A 19,974-nucleotide genomic window follows, 5' to 3' on the forward strand; every position below is an offset into this window, starting at 1 on the left:
TGAAAGAGGAGGAATCTATGGTCCCAACTTCCCCCACTGCCATTTTATGACTTCTCTTCTGAGCTAGGGAATGGACAGGACACACATGTGTACAGCTATGAAAGACAGCTTTGTGACCAGTATAATCTGAGAGTCATTATGGAAAGGGCATCCTTTTCTGGAAAGTCTCTCTTTCAAGCTTCCAGCTGTTAACTGAACCTCAAAAATGTGGCAATATGACTGAGCAGACCTAGTACTGAAGTTTATTATACATGTTTCTAGCTTCAGCTCTGTTCTTATGAGGAGTCATTTGAAGCTGTGCAATGTTCCACCACAACCCATGAAAAACAGTGACCCACCTGCACATAGAATATCCATGAGAATAGAGGCTTGCAGTTCTCTCAACATTTTAAAAATACTATTGTATAAAAACCACATATACATCAAATTACTGCAAATACATACCAGAGAAATGAAGCTCTTGTCACCTGAAATCTCATCTTGAATGCAACATTATTGGACAAACTTCATGCAGCTAAGTGTTACTGTATCTTAGTTACCTTGAATTTCACAAACAGCCATTTGGATGCTTCCCTTACATCCCTTCCAGGCATCTTCCTGAGAGTCATAATAGGACAGGATGCCACCACAGAGAAGGAACCACCGAGGCTGCCAGCCTGAAAAACAAAACTCCATTTCTCAGTTATCTCCCTGCAATTCCACCATCTCTCTCACTTCAGACTTGCTGCAAATACAGCCCCAAAGAGTCTCAGTCCCCCTGGAAAACAAAACTCTTTGAAGTATTAACATTTCAGGACAGACTTGGATGTCGTACACCATAACCCCAGCTTGCTGGCACCTACATGGTGTTTGTTCTCCACACAGCTGGATCACAGCAGTGTGTGTCTTGAGATGCCATATGTAATTTTCAGTAGTTTTGCTAACACAGCATCACTGACTCACCCTCTCTTCCAAAACCACCTTCTCAGTTCACCACCCCTCAATTCCTTCCACCCCGCCTCAACCTACCTCTTCACTCTTCCCAGAAGCCACCCCTGCTGTCTTGCCTTACAAGTTTTCCTCCCTTGAAGGAAGGGCTAGCCAGGTTATCTTGAAAAACAACGTGTAAGAATCTCATAAAAATCAACAGAGGAACAGAGGCGGATGTGTTAATTTCTGAACATTCTGAACACCATCTTTCAGTCAAGCAGTTTTCAACAGCTCTTGAAACTTCTTGTGCTGCCCACATAAAACAGTCTTGAATTACCGACCTGTACTTCTGGATGCCTTCCCAGAGAAAAACCAAAACACAAGGCTGGACCCACACCAGTAGTTCTGGGTATACATTTTTGCCCACCCTGCTGCCCAACTTTAGAAGTAAATTATCCTTTTTTTCTACTTTTGGAAGCACACCAGTAGTATGAAAAGATAAAACCAAACATGACCTGACAGCCGCCATTTATGTCTGATTAAAAACTACAAGCTCATTAACCTAAGAAGAAATGAGGCAGCAACGTCACTGGAGGAAAGCAGCTTTCATTACTGAGCTGCAACAAGCTTCGCTGGCCAGATCCAATGGACTGAGATTCTGACACTCCCACACTGTGCCAGCAAACCTTCTTTGGAAGGAACACTTGGACAAGACCATGGGGGCCACATGGCTCTTAGATATTTTGGCAGAGGGTCCTCAAACCTGCTGTCCCCTGCACCAGGGCTCTGCCAACCAGCACTGTGCTGCAGGAACCCAGGCTGGGCTTGGACTGATATCACTTTGGAAGAATGACAGCTCCTCTCCAGCTAGAAACTGGTTCCTCAGACTTCTACCAAGCACAACACAGTTTTAGACTGGAAAGGCCTAAAGCCCCAGGCTAACAGCAGGAGCATGGTCTGGCTTGCCCCCCCCCCCCCCCCGCCCCTTTGTTTTTTTTCCAATCAATACCACTGCATTCAGTCCAACCCAGTTTATAGATTACTGAACCCTGTGTGGTGGCTGGAAAACAAATTAAACATAAATATTATTTCATTCCTTTCCAGATCTCTTCCATTATTTCCTATAAGAATACAAAAATATTGAAAATCTAAAGTACTCTCAACACTTCTTTACTTTATATGAAGGGGGAGAAAAACCACAAGAATGAGAATTTAAAAAAAAAAAAAAATCAGCAAGACTGGTTTCTATTTGTCTTGCCTCCAAAATAAAGAAACTATCTTAAAAGTCACTATTGATATGTAGGAACTCACAAAAAAGGGAAGTGATTGTTCAGCAGAGAGAAGCAGTTAATTGCTTCAGACACTCAATGGCACAGAACCAATTCTTTAAATAATGCACAGCGCCACAGTCAATACAAGCCTCTAATTCAGTCTGGAGCTCCTGCTGCTGCGCATGAATCATTTCAGCCATGGTCCTACAGCTTACAATTGCAGCTGATGCTCAACCAAATTGCATTCCATCAATCAAAGGCTGTGCAATCAATTAGCCAACATACAAATCACTCTGCCGCCATCACTTTGGAGGCCGGTTAAAAATATGTTATGAATCAATGTATTTTTTGTAACTTTCATTTGGTTAGTTTTTTGGTTCTGGGTCTTGGGGTTTTTTTTGTGGGGAACAGAGCAGCTATCTGTATTCCTTTGCAGAAGCCAACTCTTCTTTAATTATTAGATACATAGTAAAAAGACTGTAATAGACAATTTTTACCTAGGACAATATATATTTACACAACGGAATTCTTACACTAATAAAAACACATTTTTGTGAAAGGAAAACAATTTAAAAAAAGAATACTCACAGCAAGGTTCTGTCAGAAGATGCACTAACCAGCTGGTACTCACTGCCACTGAGTCAGCAGCCATGGAAGGTTATCCTAAACAACCAGCTAAAAATAGCATGTGGCTGTCAAACCATGGGCACTACACAGGGATACAGTCTTTAATTACGGGAGCTTCACTTTTGCAGACAAGTGAAGAATGGAGGAAAGAAAAAACAAAACAAAAACCAAAGCAGCAAAAAAGATACTTATGCACTTCCAAGAAAGCAAGTCTTGGGTTTATTCAGTGTTATTTTCCTCCCATGAACTGACACAGGAATATTGCAATTTTTGGAACTGAGCATTCAGATTTCACCTGATATGGAAAGATAAAGCTGAACCTTTTAAGGTCTTATTGGTGCTAGCATTAATACAACTTTGAAGAAGAATTTAAGTCCATTATACTGGTGGTGCACAGGCAGGAAAAAATACAGCTTGTACTTCCAACATCTCGTTTTAGAGGCACAGTACCATTAACAGTAAAAATTGACCTTGGTGGGAAAGGTATGTACAAAAAATCCCCAGTAAAGCACAAAGCACAATAAAAAGTGAGGAGCAGCTTAAGGTCTCAGCCATAGAAGAGAGTGAAGATATTCCAGATGACTTCACAGGCACTGGTTAAAGTACATATTGCACTCCTGTGTGTAAGTTATAGTTAGTGCCTGTTATACCTGGAAGATCTGATATTATCCACTAAAAATCCAGATATTTAAGCAATCTGTGCCTGCTAAGGATTCATTACTTCTCAAGAAGTTTCCACAGAAAGAAAGATCTGCCTATTTCCACCATTACACTTCAGGAAATCTGGATGTAGCTATCACTGAGCAAACTTGACATTTCTTGATAACACAGTTGAAACTTGGACATAATTCAAAATATCATGTTATACAACTCAGATTCCAGACAGCATTCCTTCCAAAGTGCCAAGCCTGAATTAAAAAAAAAAACAAACAACCAAACATTTGAAGACATGTAGATCATGTCAGACATCTACAAAGCCAAGCCATCAGGGAGAATTACATACTCAAGAAGTCAAATTGATGACCTGGAAAACAAGCGGCAATTAAGACACCAGTTCCATCTGCATTTCTAGAATGCATAAAGGCCAGACACCCAGGTTTCTATTATTGCTTGCTTTCCATAAGAATTATGTAATATCTTAGGCTTATTAATTTCTTGAGCTTCAGAATAAGTTTTTGTAAAACTTTTGCAAAAAAAGTCCTTGGACTTCTTTGACCCTAATCCAGAGTTTAGGTGCAGATAGGAGATAATTATGAACTTTCCATGTTACAACATCTGTCTCATAGGAGGAGTTAAAGCCACTATAGCCCTCCCTACTGTTTATAAGAAGGACAAGATCCAAGACTTAGTTGCAGGAGGCATAGCAGAACAGATCCCTGTTTTTCTGTGCAGGGTCACAAAAAAGTCCCAGAGTGGGTGCCCTGATAGAGCCACCTCACAGTGAGAATGTCATCCATTGGATGTCATCCATGAAAATCCATCATTTCATCCTACCCTGAGCAAATGTAAACTGTGCCATGTAAACTCACCCCAAGGGCAAAAGCACCACATTGTCTGCCCAGTGCTGCGTCAGCAACTGATAGCTGGACAAGAACTGCTGAAAACTCAGCTTTAGCAGGGCAAAGACGCTCGTCAGTCAACCAGGTTCCTAGTCAGAAATAGCAATTTGCAAGAAAGTATCTTACACACATCAACCTTGAAACATTCCCCCTTTTTTCTCATTCAAGGAACAGAAGTAAAAGATGGCACAAGCATTTTGCACTCAAAACAGGTGTCTATTTTTCTAGACAGCCTTCTAAGGCTACCCAGTATTTTGCGAAGGGCAATCCCAGGTGCTAGAATGCATTTTGCAGCCTTAATTCTGTAGCAAAACAATCTGACTGGATAGAAATACAGTTTAAGATTCCCCTGTATCCATGAGGGATAGCAGAAAGGCAGACAAGAGTGTGTGACAATCTACACCTCTTTTCTGAGCTACTATCCTGTCACCTAGAGAGCAGCTTCTGGAAATGCCCATATTGCAATTTCACTTTAATGATGTGCATATTAACAGGACGAATCAATACAAAAAAGCCCCTAAAGGTAATGAAGTTCAAAGATTTAGCATTTTAACAATGGGATCACTTTTTAAAGCATTCGTTTGAGGGACACTAGAGGTTCAAGTGAAAGTAGCAATAGCTGGAATGGGCTTTAACACAGTGACCTTCTCCCACACGATTTTTTTCACAGGGGGTCCATAAAGTCCACTTCTGTTTCAATCACTAGTGTTAGGGCAATGTTAGCAGCATTGAAAGAGAATCCTGTCATCATAGGGCAATTGGGTTTGTTTGCAAATGGTTTTATGGCAGAGACCAGCCAAAGCACAGAGCACAATGTACCAGCATCAGGTATTTTTTAAGGGGATGCAGTGAAAGGATGAAGGGCAGAGAGGGGATCATGGTGGAGGCAGAAGTTCAATAATACAGGCCCACTGCTCAGACACACTAATTCAAGTCATAAAAAGCTCTGGGAGTTTTCCTCCTCTATTTATACTTCTCAGCCCCAGCAAACAAGCTGCTCCTCTCTCTGACCCCTGGGGTGGTTATCATGCCAGACTAAGTCAACAGACTGAATTTATGTAAGCACATACAGATACCACATGATGGTATCTCTTCACCATCAGTCTACCACACCTTTGGTTTCAGTCCTACCCTGTGATCACTTACTTCAGTGCAGAGGGACTGAATGCAGAGGCACTGGTACTGCAGCATACCTGGCAGGGAATGCTGCACCATGGAGGCTCTGCAGCACTGCTCTGACACTTCCAGAGGAGAGAAGGGACACCGATTTCCATTCCTGCAGCCTCATCAAACCTTTCTACTGAGAGTAGATTGCACAATTCCAAAAAGGTTGGACAAAAGTAAGACTGCTGCATGAAGAAATACAGAGGAAAAGGGAAGAAAATAATGAGAAAGAAGGTCAAATCACAGAAAGACAATTAAGCAAAATCCAAAGAGAATTAACTAATCAGTCCCTCAAGTATCCTGCATGAAAAGTCTCATCCAGCCAGAACTGGCTGGGAGTCAGGCATTAATCTAAACCAACACCTGGATCCTGAGAGCAGCTACAGCCAGTAATAGAAGGCAGACCATTGCCCTGAAGGCAACAGAAACCTCAGCTGTCTAGGTCCACCTCCACAAAAGCCAGACTTCTAATTTTATACAATCAGAACTTGGACTATATCCAGAGGCTAAAATGAAGGGGAAAATTATAAAAGTCTTTTTAGAACCAAATCTTTATCTAAGTGTGAAGTTTTCCATTAATTCCTCCATGTCTGGAAACAGAGGAGCTTATTTCCAGAGCTGGATATCAACTGGAAGGATATGTGTCTCTGATCCTTAAAGGTCAGATTTCTTAAACTCTTAAAACAAAGACTTGCTCTAAGCAATATCATATGCATCCAGATCCAAGACACAAGAATTAATGCTTTTTCACATTTTCTTGAGCTCCACCCCTAAGTTTATGAAGGAATTCTGAATCATTAGAGACAAGAGTAATTTAAAGTTCTATGTGAAAGCTGGAATGTACTGCTTGGTGCTGGCTCTTGGTATCATGGGATAAACTGAAAAGAATCCAAAGTACAACAATAAACTGAGAGGGGATGATTACATATAGATAGATGGGGAGAGCTAATTGAAGTATGTGGCATGATGCAGCGTCACAGGTGATGGCATGAAACTGAGTCTATCATGCCTTGAGGAAGATGAAATACTTAGGGTTCGAATTACTCAGCAGAAATAAGGAAGTGAATATTTAAATATCAGGAAAAGCTTAGCTTTGTAAAGGAAAGTGATCAAAGCCATTTCATGGAGCATGTAACAAATATACCAGGCAAGCCAGTGGAAGCAGTCATCCTTTTTCATCTAATGATGAAGCTGCCTTTGAATCTCACAGCCAAGAGCTGATCCATACTGTCTCTTCCACAGTTATCATCAATCCTGCCTGTGGCCAGCAATCCCAGGTAGGATGTGTGCCTACATGGAAGATTTGAACTGAACTGAATTTCAGCAGAAAGAAAAAAATCAACTTGAAAGTGCCAAGCTCTCACACACACCACAGAAGGGAGGTATTCCTCAACTCCATGCTGTTTGCCAGCTTACTCATTCTATAAATAAGATGAGAAAAAAAACCCATATCTGCCTTTTTTGGAGGCAAACTCCAAAGACTAAATAAATTTATTTTATTAATCAGAAGTTACACTCAATAAAGAGCACACAATGCAGGGTAAGTTCAGTCAGAGAGTCCCAGGGGACGCAGTTTCCAAGCAGCAAAGAGCAGTCTTCACGTCCAGTTCAGCTCCGCTCTGTCCTTTCTCTGTCCTGCAAGCAGCGCTCCCCAGCTGGAGATCAGTCACGCTATGGCACTGCAGCCAGGATCTGCCTTTGATGCTGCCCACAGCAGAATGGTTTGTGCTCAGCCAGGACTGCAGGCAGTGCAGACCAAGGAGCTATAGGGAAGGCACACAGTGACACCTTTATCATTCCAACTGCTCACTATGGTAAGTGGTAGTGAAACAATAGTTACACACCCATCCCCAGCCCCCATCAAACAAAGCTAACATCAGATAGAGACTTCTGGCAAAGGATGAAATCTAGGAATTTTTTAAGATCATGTTACATGCTTTGACTATAAGCTCAGCTGAGGCCAACTTACATGCCTGCATGATTTAAGTCACCCTGCTCCAGATTTTGAGGATTAATAATTTGAGGTTTGCAGATGTATTATATATTTTCCCAAAAGAAAAAGTGCTGTCTCACTTTATATGACAATAACTGCTTCCAAAGTTCCCTGCTCTCTTAAGGTTTTAATCAATTTAGTGGAGAAAGCATAGAAAAATGCAATCAAAGGACATGCAGTGCAAACACAAGATCCCAGCGTGTTATCATAGGCTAGAACTCTGTGAATGTGTATCTGATCCAAAGCTGGAACACTTCACTTGAACCTAAACAAAAGTAACACACTGAGAAATCACTATCTGGTGGCCATTGCATTAGGGAACAGAAAATCTCTCAAAATTTCAGTTTTCTAAACTCAAGAGATTTCTGAGGTAGCACTGGAACCCTACATATAGAAACCACAACGTGAGTGCAGGATCAACACCAGAGGAAAAACCCTTACTCCAAGCAGAAACCAGGTAATACTGATTTGATTTATTCTAATCTATATAAAGCAAACAAGTGCATTTATTACAAACAAGATAACTTGTTTAAGCAGTAAGACAAACTGATCCGTCTTTCAATTGGTGGCAATCATGGTGTGCTTTCTTTGCCCTTTGCCCACAGAAAACCAAACTTGTTTCCTATTTCTGAAAGGTTCTTGCTGTCAGTAACCATGTAATTTGTAACACAGATCTAGCTCCCGGCCCAAGAGCTGGGAGGAAATGGGTTGATGTGGACTTGACCTCTCATAATGGCAATGACATAAGACATTACAAAATTAAAAGTCCCAGAAAAGACTCAATTACCAACAAATTCCCATCAGCTCCTCCCTCACAGAAAGAAGGAACAGCAGTTCTTTTCTATAGTTTTATGCTTATTCTTTTCTGAATGTCCTATCCCTTCTCTGACTGTGAGGGGTCCTCACTCCGAGGCACATCAGCACCGTGTTACTAGCACAGGCGAACGCAGAGGGATGACACACAATCTCCCTACTTTTTGCTTGCATCATTTACACTATACAGGACCTGATTCATCAACCTTGAACAACACAAAAAGCATACTGGGGGCAGAATACTAGCAGAAATACTGTTCTGGATGACCTGTTGAACATTCTTACTTCCCTTAATCCCTGAAAGGAGGCTTTCCTGTCTCTCATTCCAGCTCTTTGTTATTGACACAATTAACACCACATTCCAGAATGAATTTTTTTTTTCCCCATCTCTGCATAAACTTATAACTTAATGGCTTCAGGGCAGGAAGTCTTCATTTTACAGCAATAGAAAGCACTAGTATATACAGACAGCTTGCAGAGCAGCAAATTTACTGTTCTCAAACACACCATGGGCCTTCTACAACCTAAGAAAAGGCACAGAGTGACCTTGATCACCACACTTACTAGAAGAGTCAAGTTTCAACCAAGAAATCAGAAGGATGCTTCAATCTTTCATCACAGATTTTGTCTCTGTTGACAGCAAAACCTCTTCTAGTTTTCAGCCAGTACAAATCTTATATATGCAAGGAAAAGCTTCCTTCATCCGCATTCAGTTAGACTGAGGTTTGCAAAGCATCATCCTTCTTCCTGAAGGGTCATTTGATTGGAAGTGCTTATCACTGTGGCTAACAAAAGAAAACTTAATTGTGATGAAAACAGAATACTTCTTAGTCTTCATCTTACCATGAAAACAGAAAACCAGCTGATCCTACCGCAGGCACACTCAGGCACTAAAATGTCAAACACCAGTTTGACATATCTACAACATGCATTGTTTCCCACAGACACACATTCCCAGGTCTCATGGCACAAAACCAAGCACAAAGATTCCAGACACACCCCAGCATCTCAGCAATGCAAAGAAAAACATGTAAAACTTTCAATCAACTAGACCATATGTGTTTTTAGTATGGAGACTAATGGACTAACTAAGGACTAATACCACTATCACAGTCCTGCAATTCAAATGAAAAGGGCATGGCTGCACCTACTCCCACTTCATAATTCAAGAGCATTCACAAATAATTAACAACAAGAACAAAAAAAATCCATGTCTGTTCACTGAGACCTGACAAATTTTGATTCTCATCTCAGAACACCTCATGCCTAAAGGGGAAAAGTCACAGCAATCTTCTAGCACAGCAATAAATCAAGTCTTATACACCAGTCCTGCCCCCCGCCATCCCTACCATATAAATTCAACACTCGCTTGTGCTTCATCTTTCTCTTTGTTTAATTTTGATTTCCTACAGTTTCCCAGCTAACCAGAGAGGTGCAGCTGTTCCAACCTCTCGGGAAAAAATTCAGGCAAGGCGGCAGCCCTTGCAACATGCACTACTGAGCAACACTCGCCTCGCACCTGGCAATGTCAAGGTGGTCGTGGTTACTTTCCTCTGACCTTCAAGTTTCCAAACTGTTCCAACAAACCACGGAGAGGTTTGCACCCGGCAAGACCCCATCCACAACCCCAAATCACACGTCTCTGCCTCACCTGGCTCGAAGGAGTCCGGCAGTGGACATCCCATGGGAACACAGGGGGCTTCTGTCCCCAGCACCTTTAACCTCTGCAGAGCAAACTCTGGCCACACACGGCTGCTTCCAATCTGCCATGAAAATCAAACCTTCCGTGGCACGGGAACACCCGAAAAATTAAAATTTGGGCCTAGAGCTGGCAGGACAACCCCCTCCACCTTTTTTGTTGTCTTTTTTATTTTTTATTTTTTTCCCCTGCATGCTTTCTCATCCGAATCCCCCAAGTGGGACTGACACGGCAACACCTTTTCCTCCCAGCTCTGGGAATGCCCGGAATCCCCGACTCGCCTCAACAGAAGTTCCACGGGGGTGTGTGGAGAACGGGGAAGTTCGCTGTTCGAACTGTGACCCAGAGCACCCAAACCACCCCAAACCCCAACCCAGGACCGCGGGGAGGGCGAGGGGCGCCCGGACAGGCACCGCAACCGGGATAAACACTAAGCAGTGACAATAAGGCAGAGCCGGGGCTGGTCCCCGGGATGGAGGGGTCAAGGAGCAGCACTGACCCGCACCCATCAAATACACTGAACATAATACACTTATTAAATATACAGACGAGAAGATGACGGCGCCCGTCCCGCAAAGGCTGAGCGCTGGCAGGAACTCACCGCTCAGGTAGTTGGTCCACTTGTACAGGACCCCCTCCATGCCGGCCGGTCTCCGGCCCCATGCAGCGCGGCCGCCCCGCGGCGGGGTCACGCCGCCCGCCGCCGGCCGCGCTCCGCCGCGCTGCCGCCACACAGCGCCATCGCGGGGGGGCGCGCGCCCCGCCCGGCCCGCGCCGCGCCCGCCCCCCGCCGTCGCCGCCGCCACGCTCCCAGCGCAGGGAGCGCCGCAGCCGCCCAGCCGCGGCACGGCCCCGCAGCGCTACGTCAGCGCAACCCGCGCTGTGAATCGCGGCCCGCGTGACCAGCGGGAAGGAGAGGCGGGCGGGTGGGGGGGGCGGGAGCGGAATGCCCAGAGCAGGTGGCCTCTCGCGGCCAATCAGAACGCGCTCTCGCTGCCGCTGCCGCCCAATCAAGGGCCGGCAACAGCCAGTTCTATTGTGCGCGCGCTCCGCGGGGCTGCCCCGCTCGCCGGAGCTGTGACTTCCCGGAGCGCCCGGCCCGCCCACTCCCGGCTGTTCGGACCTGCCGATTGGGTGGTCTGAGTGACGGACAGGTATGTGTCCCAATGGGCGACAGCTCATCCTGAGCTGGCCTTGCCGGGAGCCAATCAGCGCGCGCGCCGCCGGTGCCGGGCCGTCGGGAGCCGGGGGCTGGGAGCGGTGAGCGCCGCTGCCACGTCGGACGGACCGGCCGGGCTCGGGGCGCGGGATGGCGGCACGGTGAGAGGAGCGGCGCAGGAGCGATGGCGATGGCCGCGGCGCTGCTGCTGTGCTCCGCCCTGCTGTGCGCGGCGCTGGGCTGCGCGGGCGCGGCGCTGATCCCCCCCGCTCCCGACGTGAAGGTGGAGGTGCTGCACAAGCCTTTCCTCTGCCACAGAAAGACCAAGTGGGGGGACATGATGCTGGTTCACTACGAGGGCTACTTGGAGAGGGATGGCTCCATGTTTCACTCGACGTAAGTGAGCGGCGCGTCTTCTCCGAGCCAGCTGCTGGCTGAGCTTGCGCGGGGAGATACACATACATACATACGTACATACATATATATATATATATATATATAATAGAATCATAGAATGGCTTGAGCTAGAAGTGATCCTAAAGATTCCTTGGCCCTTCCACTAGATGGAGTTGCTCAGAGCAGCCCCATCCGACGCGGCTTTGAACGCTGCCCAGGTTGCTCAGAGCCCCATCCAGCCCGGCCTTGAACACCTCCAGGAATGGGTGGTCAGCAGCTTCCCTGGGCAGCCTGTTCCAGTGGCTTACCACCCTCACAGTAAAGAATTTATATCTAATCTGAGCCTCAGTTTAAAGCCATCACCCCTTGTCCTGTCGCTGCACGCCCTTTTAAATTGTCTCTCTCCATCTTTCTTGTAGGCTCCCTTGAGGTGCTGGAAAGGTAAAATTAAGTCACCCTGCAGCTTTCTCTTTACCAGGCTGAACAATCCCAGTTCTCTCAGCCTTTCATTGTAGGAGAGGTGCTGCTCCATCCTTCTAGCAATCTTGGTGCACCTTTTCTGGACTCGCTCCATTATGTGTGTGTATATTTTAAGGTATATCTATTATTTATAGATGGTATCTTCTGGTCGTGCTTTCCTAAATCCTGACCTCTCACAGGTGCCTGCAAATAGCTCTATGAAGAGCATTTTGTAAGGGGCAAGCGGTTTTTTGTTTAGTTTTTTGACTCCTCCCTCCCCAAATGCCCAAAACTAGCATTTACTTATGTGCAAGGAAACAAATGCAATGCATGAATGACTTAATTGTTTTGGGATAAAAGAGCTTAAATAACACTGCATAAAATTGTCTCTGGGGCCCCTCCCACTGCCACCTGTTCTCAGAAACTTTGGTGTGAAGCTGTATCTCGCAATGCTGTTCAAGATGAACACCAAGAGTAAGGCTAATCTCCTTTCCCGAAGTTATAAAATAAATCTTACTTAGCATTTGTTTTCTGGTCAGTCTGTAGGAAGTAGAACCATATGGCATTTCTTAAAAGATGGGGATGTTATGCATGGAGCACCTCTCCTGTGTGGAAAGGCTGAGAAAACTGACACTGATTAGCCTGGAAAAGAGAAGGCTTTGAGGTGACCTAATTGTGGCTTTCCATTACCTGAAGAGAGATGGAGAGAGACTTTTTGCAAGGGCATGTAGTGACAGAACAAAGGGGAATGGCTTCAACTTAAAGAGTTTATTTTAGGTTATTAGAAAGAAATTTTTTACTCGGAGGATGGTGAGACACTGGAACAGGTTGCCCTGAGAAGTTGTTGACAACCCATTCCTGGAGGTGTTCAAGACCAGCTTGGATGGGGCTCTGAGAACCCGTTCTAGTCTGTGTCCCAGCCCATGGCACAGAGGGGTTGGAACTGGGTGATCTTAAAGGTCTCTTTTAATCCAAACCATTCTATGATTCTGTGATTTAGGTGCAGGTTTTGGTATATGATCTCAGCGGTTTAGTAGGTCTTGTGCTACGCATGCATTTCTGTTTGGTTTCGAAAGCAGAGTATTAATTTAAAAAATAAAAAAGTTTTATGTATCGTTCCACTAGTGGCACCACAATCACAGCTTTTCACTATTCTTTACCTGCTCCCCACCAGACAAGTCAACATACCAGAGCCACAGAAATGCAAATAGGAGGAAGAGCCAGAAATTCGAGGGACTCTGCTAAGAGCCTGCAATGACTTGCTAATGCTAAATGTCCTGTAAAACATCAATGAAGTGTTAATAGTGGGAGATAGCAAAATACTCAAGTCTCTGCAGGCTGCCTGAAGGCTACTTTTGTATATTAAGCAAAAAAGACAGTTTTGCATGTTTATGCTTTTACAGACGATTCAACTAAAATCTCACTAATTTTCTCTTGTAGTTAACCTGACTCTTTAAAAGGACTTCTAGTGACACACTAAAGTTTTTGTTGCTGACTAACTTCTGTAAGTGTTCTGTTTTCTTCTTAAACACCTTTTCTGCATGACTAGTAAATAGAACTTTCAAATTCCTTGTCTGTTAGTAGAGTGAAAGTGGTTAAATCAGAAAAGGATCTTGTCTCCCAAAACTAAATTTCAATGTTTTGCATGCATTTGTTTTTTTCTAGACTGTTATGTAGTTGTTTTGTTATTTGCTTTTTTTTCCCCCCAGTGGCTTCTTGAAAGAGATGAGGCTGATTCTTCTAAGCATGTTAAAATGTGTATTGCTATCATGACCATGCTGGTCTGTGATTTGCAATTTACAATGGCCTTGACTGTAGATTTTTAAGAAAAATGCCCTTCTAGTCTGATCAATTTCCAAGTGGAAGTAGGTGATGAGGGAGGTGAAGGTGGAGATCTGGATTGGTTAGTGTTGTCATAAACACACCAGATAAATGTTGGTCTATTTCTTTCCACTTCCCAAGGAACCTTGTCATGCAAAGCATAAATTTTAAAGACCTTGAAAGTGCTCATTTGTCAAGGTGCTGAATAGTGCTGTGTTTTTAACTGTATATCTACATTATGAGCATCTTCTATTTGCCTTTTGTGGAACTTGAGGTTTAAATACCAAGTGTTTTATTCCTTTCTTTTCCAGTCACAAGCATAACAATGGTCAGCCTATGTGGTTTACACTTGGCATAAGGGAAGCTCTCAAAGGCTGGGACAGAGGGTTGAAGGACATGTGTGTGGGAGAGAAACGGAAGCTAACTATTCCACCAGCCCTTGCTTATGGAAAAGAAGGGAAAGGTAAAAAAAACATACCCTTGCTCTAATTGTTTCTAATCTCTGTATTTTACTGTTATTCATGGCCTGAGAAGTTAGCAAGCTTTCAAGCTTTCCAGGTTGATTCTGTTAAAGTGAGAGTCAGATGCTCTTTCTCATAAATTTGTTTCCTGCAGTAATATCCACTAAGTGGTTATGTGGTGAATGCAGGAAAAAAACCCACAAACTGATGGTAGCTGCTGTGCTGTATGTTCTAAATGTCTTCTGTTAGTGCTGTGTTCAACGGTGCCCTTGTTGGTTTTTTTACTCTTTTATTAGTTTGGGTTTTTTTCTCCCTTTTACAGTCAAGTGGAGGTGGTTGCTTAGGTAACAGTTGGCTTTTTGGCTGTTGGATCTGTTTTTGTGGTAATACTTCATGAGTGTACATGTGCAAGCCTCATTCTTGCTTTCAGGTTTCTTTTAGAACCCTAAGAAACTTCCTGTGCTGGGGGTTTTCCTTTCAAATATTTCCAGATTCCTTTAACAGGAGGGCTAGATTTGGAGTATGCAGTTAAGCAAGTGACAGCTTGAATGGTTATATTTCTGCTTTATGGGATTTGTTTAAGTTGACTTCCTTTTGAGCAATTATTATGAATATTTATGTCATGACAAGAGTTGCAACAGATGACTTGCAGTAGTACAAGGTTCCAAAGCAGAAAGGATAAATGTCTAGGAATGTACAGTCCATCCTGCTGATGTTCTCTTCCATTACTATGAGACTGTTTTGGGAATGAGGACTGTTTGCATGTCTGTGTCTTCTGGTAAGTAAGGCTGCACACAGGCTTAGCACTCCATATTACCTCATGCCAGGTAGTATTCATACCTACAGCATACTTCATACCCTCCTTTATTAAATGTACCCGTTTAACACATATTTTTCTAGAAGCTCTGGTTTAGGTTCAAGGGTGCAAGATACAGTATTAGAAGTAATCATGTTTCTAGTAGAGAACAGGAACCTCATTTAGTCATCATTTAGTTGTCTTTATGGTGGGCTCAGCTGTAAAATTTTCCACAAAAATATAAGAAATGCTGCAGTGCTCATGTAGTCATCACAGGCCTAATTGTTTGATTGATATGTAAAGCACTATAGTTGTTCTTCAAAGACTTGCAAGCCTCACTTCTGTTTTTAGTGCAAGAAGGTTAAACAGCTAAACACTGTTAACTGCTGTAAGAAATTACTTGCTTTAGGAGATTTTGAAGTATTTGAGTATAATTATGTTGCTGTTTTCAAGTGATGCCCTTGAAGACAGAATTTTTTCATTTTCTTCATGCTTTCTTCCAAATGCACATTTTTTTCACTAGCCTCCTACCTTGGTGCTGTCTGACTCATCATTTGAGTCAGATGCCTTTTTCTGTAACACTCAAAAAAATCACCTGTGTTCCAAACTCTAAACAGGGCACTGTGCCATGTATTTCCAGAGAATTCTGCACGTTTATTCATCCCAGGAATCTACAAGTCTATTTGTTGCTGCAGCAGGGTGTATTTAACACCATTATTCCAAAGTGGTAGATGTGGGTTTTTTTACCCTGTCTTCTCAAGGCACAGAAATTTTTTTGGGGGTGCTGCCATCCAACATAGAGATATATTTGGTGCTATTCGACATCTCTCTATATAAAGGAGCAAAGTGTGTGCTAAAAGGTTTTTGACAGTAGCTTCATCCATCAGCATGAGGGCATATCACAGCTCTGTAAAAGGCAGTGCCTGATAAACTGAAATCCTTGAGGTGTGATGGCATGGGGAAGTACTCTGTGGCACTATTTGGAAATTACCGGTCTGTTCACCTACATCAAAAATGCTGTTGTGATAACACATGCCTTGTGAACAGGTTTAGGTACTTAGTTTCTGCTGTGAATTTGGAAATAGCTGGGTGCTTTGTTCCCTGAGCCCAGAGTCTGCTGTGGGAGACCAACATCATCCCAGCCTTTCTGTCTTTCTCTGCAAAAGAGATTTTCTCAGTGGCAGAACAGGAGATACAAGGTATCAGCTGGCAGTAGAGAGGAATCTGGGGAGTGATGGGGTATCTGGCAGACTAAATTCTCTCTTCCTGCTGCCCATCAGACCTGGCTGTAGGCTGTCTGACTGTACAGTCTCCTTTAGTGTTTTCCAGTTTATCTGGCTCTGACCATGAAAGAAAAAAGGTTCAAGAACATTGTTTGATAAACTTGGGATGGTAATTGCTGAATAAGAGCTTGCATCAACACTACTAATCTCCAACAAAAGTAGTTGCATCTAAACTTACATTTGTGCTGTAAGGGCTGCTCAGAGTCCAGGCTACAGGCTGAAATGATGTTGTGGTAATCACTGTTACAGATACCCATCCTTATCAGTGCAAACTGCAGGCTGCTTTGAAATGACTAGGCTTGCTGGAACATTCTTCTGATGCATATGGCTTTTGTATGGCATTGAATATATAGTTGGTTTTAACTTTTTTCCATTTTGGGCAGGAAAAATTCCACCTGAGAGCACACTGATTTTCAACATTGACCTTCTAGAAATTAGAAATGGACCAAGGTCTCATGAGTCATTCCAAGAGATGGATCTTAATGATGACTGGAAACTATCCAAGCAAGAGGTGAGTGGGTTATCCTTCTCTTGTGAGCAAATTTAACAGGATGGGAGAGTGGAAAAGAATGAACATCTATGCTGCACTGCTCTGAGCCTTGCATCCTAGTGAAAATTCTGGACTGGAGGTTCAAAAGGAGCCTTGGTAAGCTTAGGATAAGCATGTGATTTGTGGAAGACTTGGATAAAGCATCACAGAAATAAAACCAGACTTCAGGGCTTTTTGGATTTAATTGCTGATTTATTAATAAACTGGGATTTCTTCTGCTGTAGGGCAATCCTATTTCATAGCATTCACTCTGTGAAGGACATTTATTCAGCATTATTCACCATCTGTGTGCCTCTCATTTTCAAAATTCTGCTTTTTCAGCTAAAGTGATCCACGAGAAGCTAGTATAAACCACTGAGTTATTTTTGATTTGGGTCTGGTACAGTTTACTGGACTCAGAAGGCTAATTAACCATTTGTATTATGCATCAGACAGTATCAGTGTGTGTAATGTCTGCATATTAGGAATGTAAGCTATAAGTTTAACAAATCCCAGGGACTGAAGTAACTAAAGCAGACCTGAAACAAGGCCCATGGTTCTTATACAAGTGGTATCTGTTTAATAGATATGTTGGTATTGTTATTTTTTAGAAGGCTCTGTGGTTCAGAATACTTGGGATCTTCATATTTAAACCTTAAAAACTTATTAAAACCATTCTGATGTTGTTGAAAACACTGCTTACCATTAGTATGTAGGTTAATGTCGTTAAGCGTTCCAGTGATCTGTTTAAAACCTGTCTTGGGTCTTTGTTCTTAAAATTTTTTGAGGTATCTAGAAATCTTTTAATGTATTTCCCATTGAAACAGCAAAGACTGAGATTGTGTACAGATTCCTGTATATCTCTGGGGTGGCTGTTTACATGTGCTGAGTTGGCAGGGTGCTAGAATGAGGAAAAGCTGTCTCTGACCAATTGGTAGCTAATAACTTCTGACCAGCTATTTGTACTTTACTGTATAGACATAGAAGACAGGCTGTCCTGACTCATTTTTTGAGTCAGGTACCATAAAGGTTTTGCAACAGCTTTGCTAGTTTTACTGTCACTTCTATCACTAAAGACCCTTCACTCAGAGGGACTGCAGAATCAGTTAGACAAGTATTATTCTGGCAGTGGCAAAGGAGGGGAGGTATCTATTATCTAATACCACCATCCTGAGTGCTACATCCCTCTGTTACGCTGCAGTAATCAATTATTTCATAAGTCTGAAAATGTTCACTCTCACCTTTTGTCTAACAGGTGAAAATTTACTTGAAGAAAGAATTTGAAAAGCATGGAGCAGTGGTAAATGACACCCAGCATGATGCTTTGGTTGAAGACATATTTGATAAAGAGGATGAAGACAGTGACGGGTTTATATCTGCAAGGGAATTCACATACAAGCATGATGAGCTGTAGAAAGTAAAGGGTGGAATAATTTTTTTTGATACAAATAGCAGTAACTTAGACTGTCTGGGTCTTGTGTCATCTTAATTCTGTGTTTCGGAATTGACAATTGCTGTTGGCAAAGAAACACTTGGTTTATATAAAAGAGAATTTCTATTCATTATGTACAAAAGTTTTAAACTATTTTAAAATGTGAAAATGTACCTCCTCTTATACAATGAAGTACATCAGTGTTTTTAAAATTTTGTATTAAATTATTTTTCAGAAATGAAACAAACTTTCCAGGTTATTATTCATTTTGAAAATCAAAATCCCGTTCAGTGACTTTCTGTGATTTGTTTGTCTGCCAAGATCACTTTCAGCAGCTACCTTATGTATTACTTGTAGTCTGTGCCTTAATTACTTGACCTTCCTACTTGAGTGTCACTGCTTAAAAAGCAGTTTGCTGACCTTGGGTTTTTTCCTGCAGATTTTTGAAAGATGTAGTAGAAGGCATCAGCATCTCTCTGTATGGCTGAGAAACTGATACAAAGCTGAATGAGAAGAGTGGTTATTGCCCTTCTAAAGTGAGTGTCATGCCAATAATTGCCTGCATTTTTTTGTTAGATTTTGTGAACAAAGCAGGAGTTAAATGTCAGACTTTCACTTCTACTGCCAGCAACATTCTAGGAAACATCTGTAATTTGGAAAGCAGCAAGTTGTGCTGCAGTGCACAATGTCCTTTAAATGTACACACACGTTTGTTTTGAAACTCAGACTTGGCATTCATCAGAAAAGCTCACACCCCTCTCAGTTTGAGGGGGATCTTTAGCAGAATGTTACAAGTCTGAAGTTTTTCCTCCTTGCAGAAGGGAGAGTGTACTGACAGGAAGATCAGTACGGTCTGAAGAGCAGTTTCCATGGGCTGTCTGTTTTGCGGCTGTGTGAGTTGCAGAACTTGTTTCATTGCCCCTTCGCAGCATTTTTTCACAGGTAGCACACAAGTGTTATGAATTTTAAATAAAAAGGTGAGTTTTTAGAAAAATAAAGGTGTGAGGTAAGTGTTATGCTGCTGTGTCTTTACAGAGGTGGAGATCATTAAGATTTCAAACACAAAATTTGAGTTTGAAGACCTGTTTTTGGAGAGGAAGAAACATTTTGCAGTTGTCCATGGTTTCTTAAATGAGAGGGCAAGGTATCTCAGGGACAGAATTTATTCTGACATCACTAACCTATGGGTCTGTAAACACAGCGTTGTACCTGAAAATTGTTTGCCAAAGCTATGTAAGGACGCAAAGCAAATCCAGTTGTATGAAAGTGAGATTGCTGCATTGCACTATCCCTTAACTACCGCGAACTGAGACTCTGCATTCGAGGTTCTCAGCGCTGTAGGTGTGTTAGATGTTTCCCTGCCACCTAGTGTTGCAACTGAGGATTAGAGGACTGCTTCACTGAGCTGAGCTAAGCTGCAGAGGGGCATTTAGAGATGCCTGTCAACAGTGACGACTGGGGGAAAAAGGAAAGTTGTGAGAGTAGGCAGCACTGGGCTGTTCTGTTTTGGTTTTCTTACAGCATCTGATATTTTGTGGGTGATATTCTAAGTGACAGGGAATTGCAACTATGTATTTTGTTTTCAGTAACCTTAGGTCTTTTT

At 42.8% G+C, this 19,974-nt stretch overlaps 2 protein-coding genes across 2 annotated transcripts in view; one reads left to right on the top strand and one right to left on the bottom strand.

Annotated features, from left to right (window-relative positions):
- PLEKHA8 (pleckstrin homology domain containing A8) overlaps nt 1–10,786 on the bottom strand; it is a 31,341-nt gene extending 20,555 nt beyond the window's left edge. Inside the window, exons 1-2 of the mRNA XM_023919179.2 lie at nt 10,637–10,786; nt 540–656 (exon numbers count right to left, since the gene is read on the bottom strand). Coding sequence (XP_023774947.1) covers nt 540–656; nt 10,637–10,676 — 157 coding nt within the window. The 5' untranslated portion in view covers nt 10,677–10,786. The remainder of the gene's footprint in view (nt 1–539; nt 657–10,636) is intronic.
- A 470-nt stretch (nt 10,787–11,256) lies between these two features.
- FKBP14 (FKBP prolyl isomerase 14) lies at nt 11,257–18,618 on the top strand. Its single transcript, XM_023919178.2, has 4 exons — nt 11,257–11,590; nt 14,182–14,333; nt 16,794–16,921; nt 18,195–18,618. The coding sequence occupies exons 1-4, from the start codon at nt 11,379–11,381 to the stop codon at nt 18,351–18,353; spliced, it is 651 nt and encodes a 216-aa protein (XP_023774946.2). The 5' UTR covers nt 11,257–11,378; the 3' UTR covers nt 18,354–18,618.
- Nucleotides 18,619–19,974: the final 1,356 nt, after the last annotated feature.

The sequence above is a fragment of the Cyanistes caeruleus genome, chromosome 1 (genome assembly GCF_971803275.1).
Source record: "Cyanistes caeruleus chromosome 1, bCyaCae1.hap1.1, whole genome shotgun sequence".
NCBI classification, from domain to species: Eukaryota; Metazoa; Chordata; class Aves; order Passeriformes; family Paridae; genus Cyanistes; species Cyanistes caeruleus.

Bases quoted from the DNA above. Each gene is read 5' to 3' on its own strand.
- FKBP14 (XM_023919178.2), top strand. From the start codon at position 11,379: ATGGCGATGGCCGCGGCGCTGCTGCTGTGCTCCGCCCTGCTGTGCGCG. The intron at 11,591-14,181 runs GTAAGTGAGCGG...TTTCTTTTCCAG, and splicing joins GGCTCCATGTTTCACTCGAC to TCACAAGCATAACAATGGTC. The intron at 16,922-18,194 runs GTGAGTGGGTTA...TTTGTCTAACAG, and splicing joins GGAAACTATCCAAGCAAGAG to GTGAAAATTTACTTGAAGAA.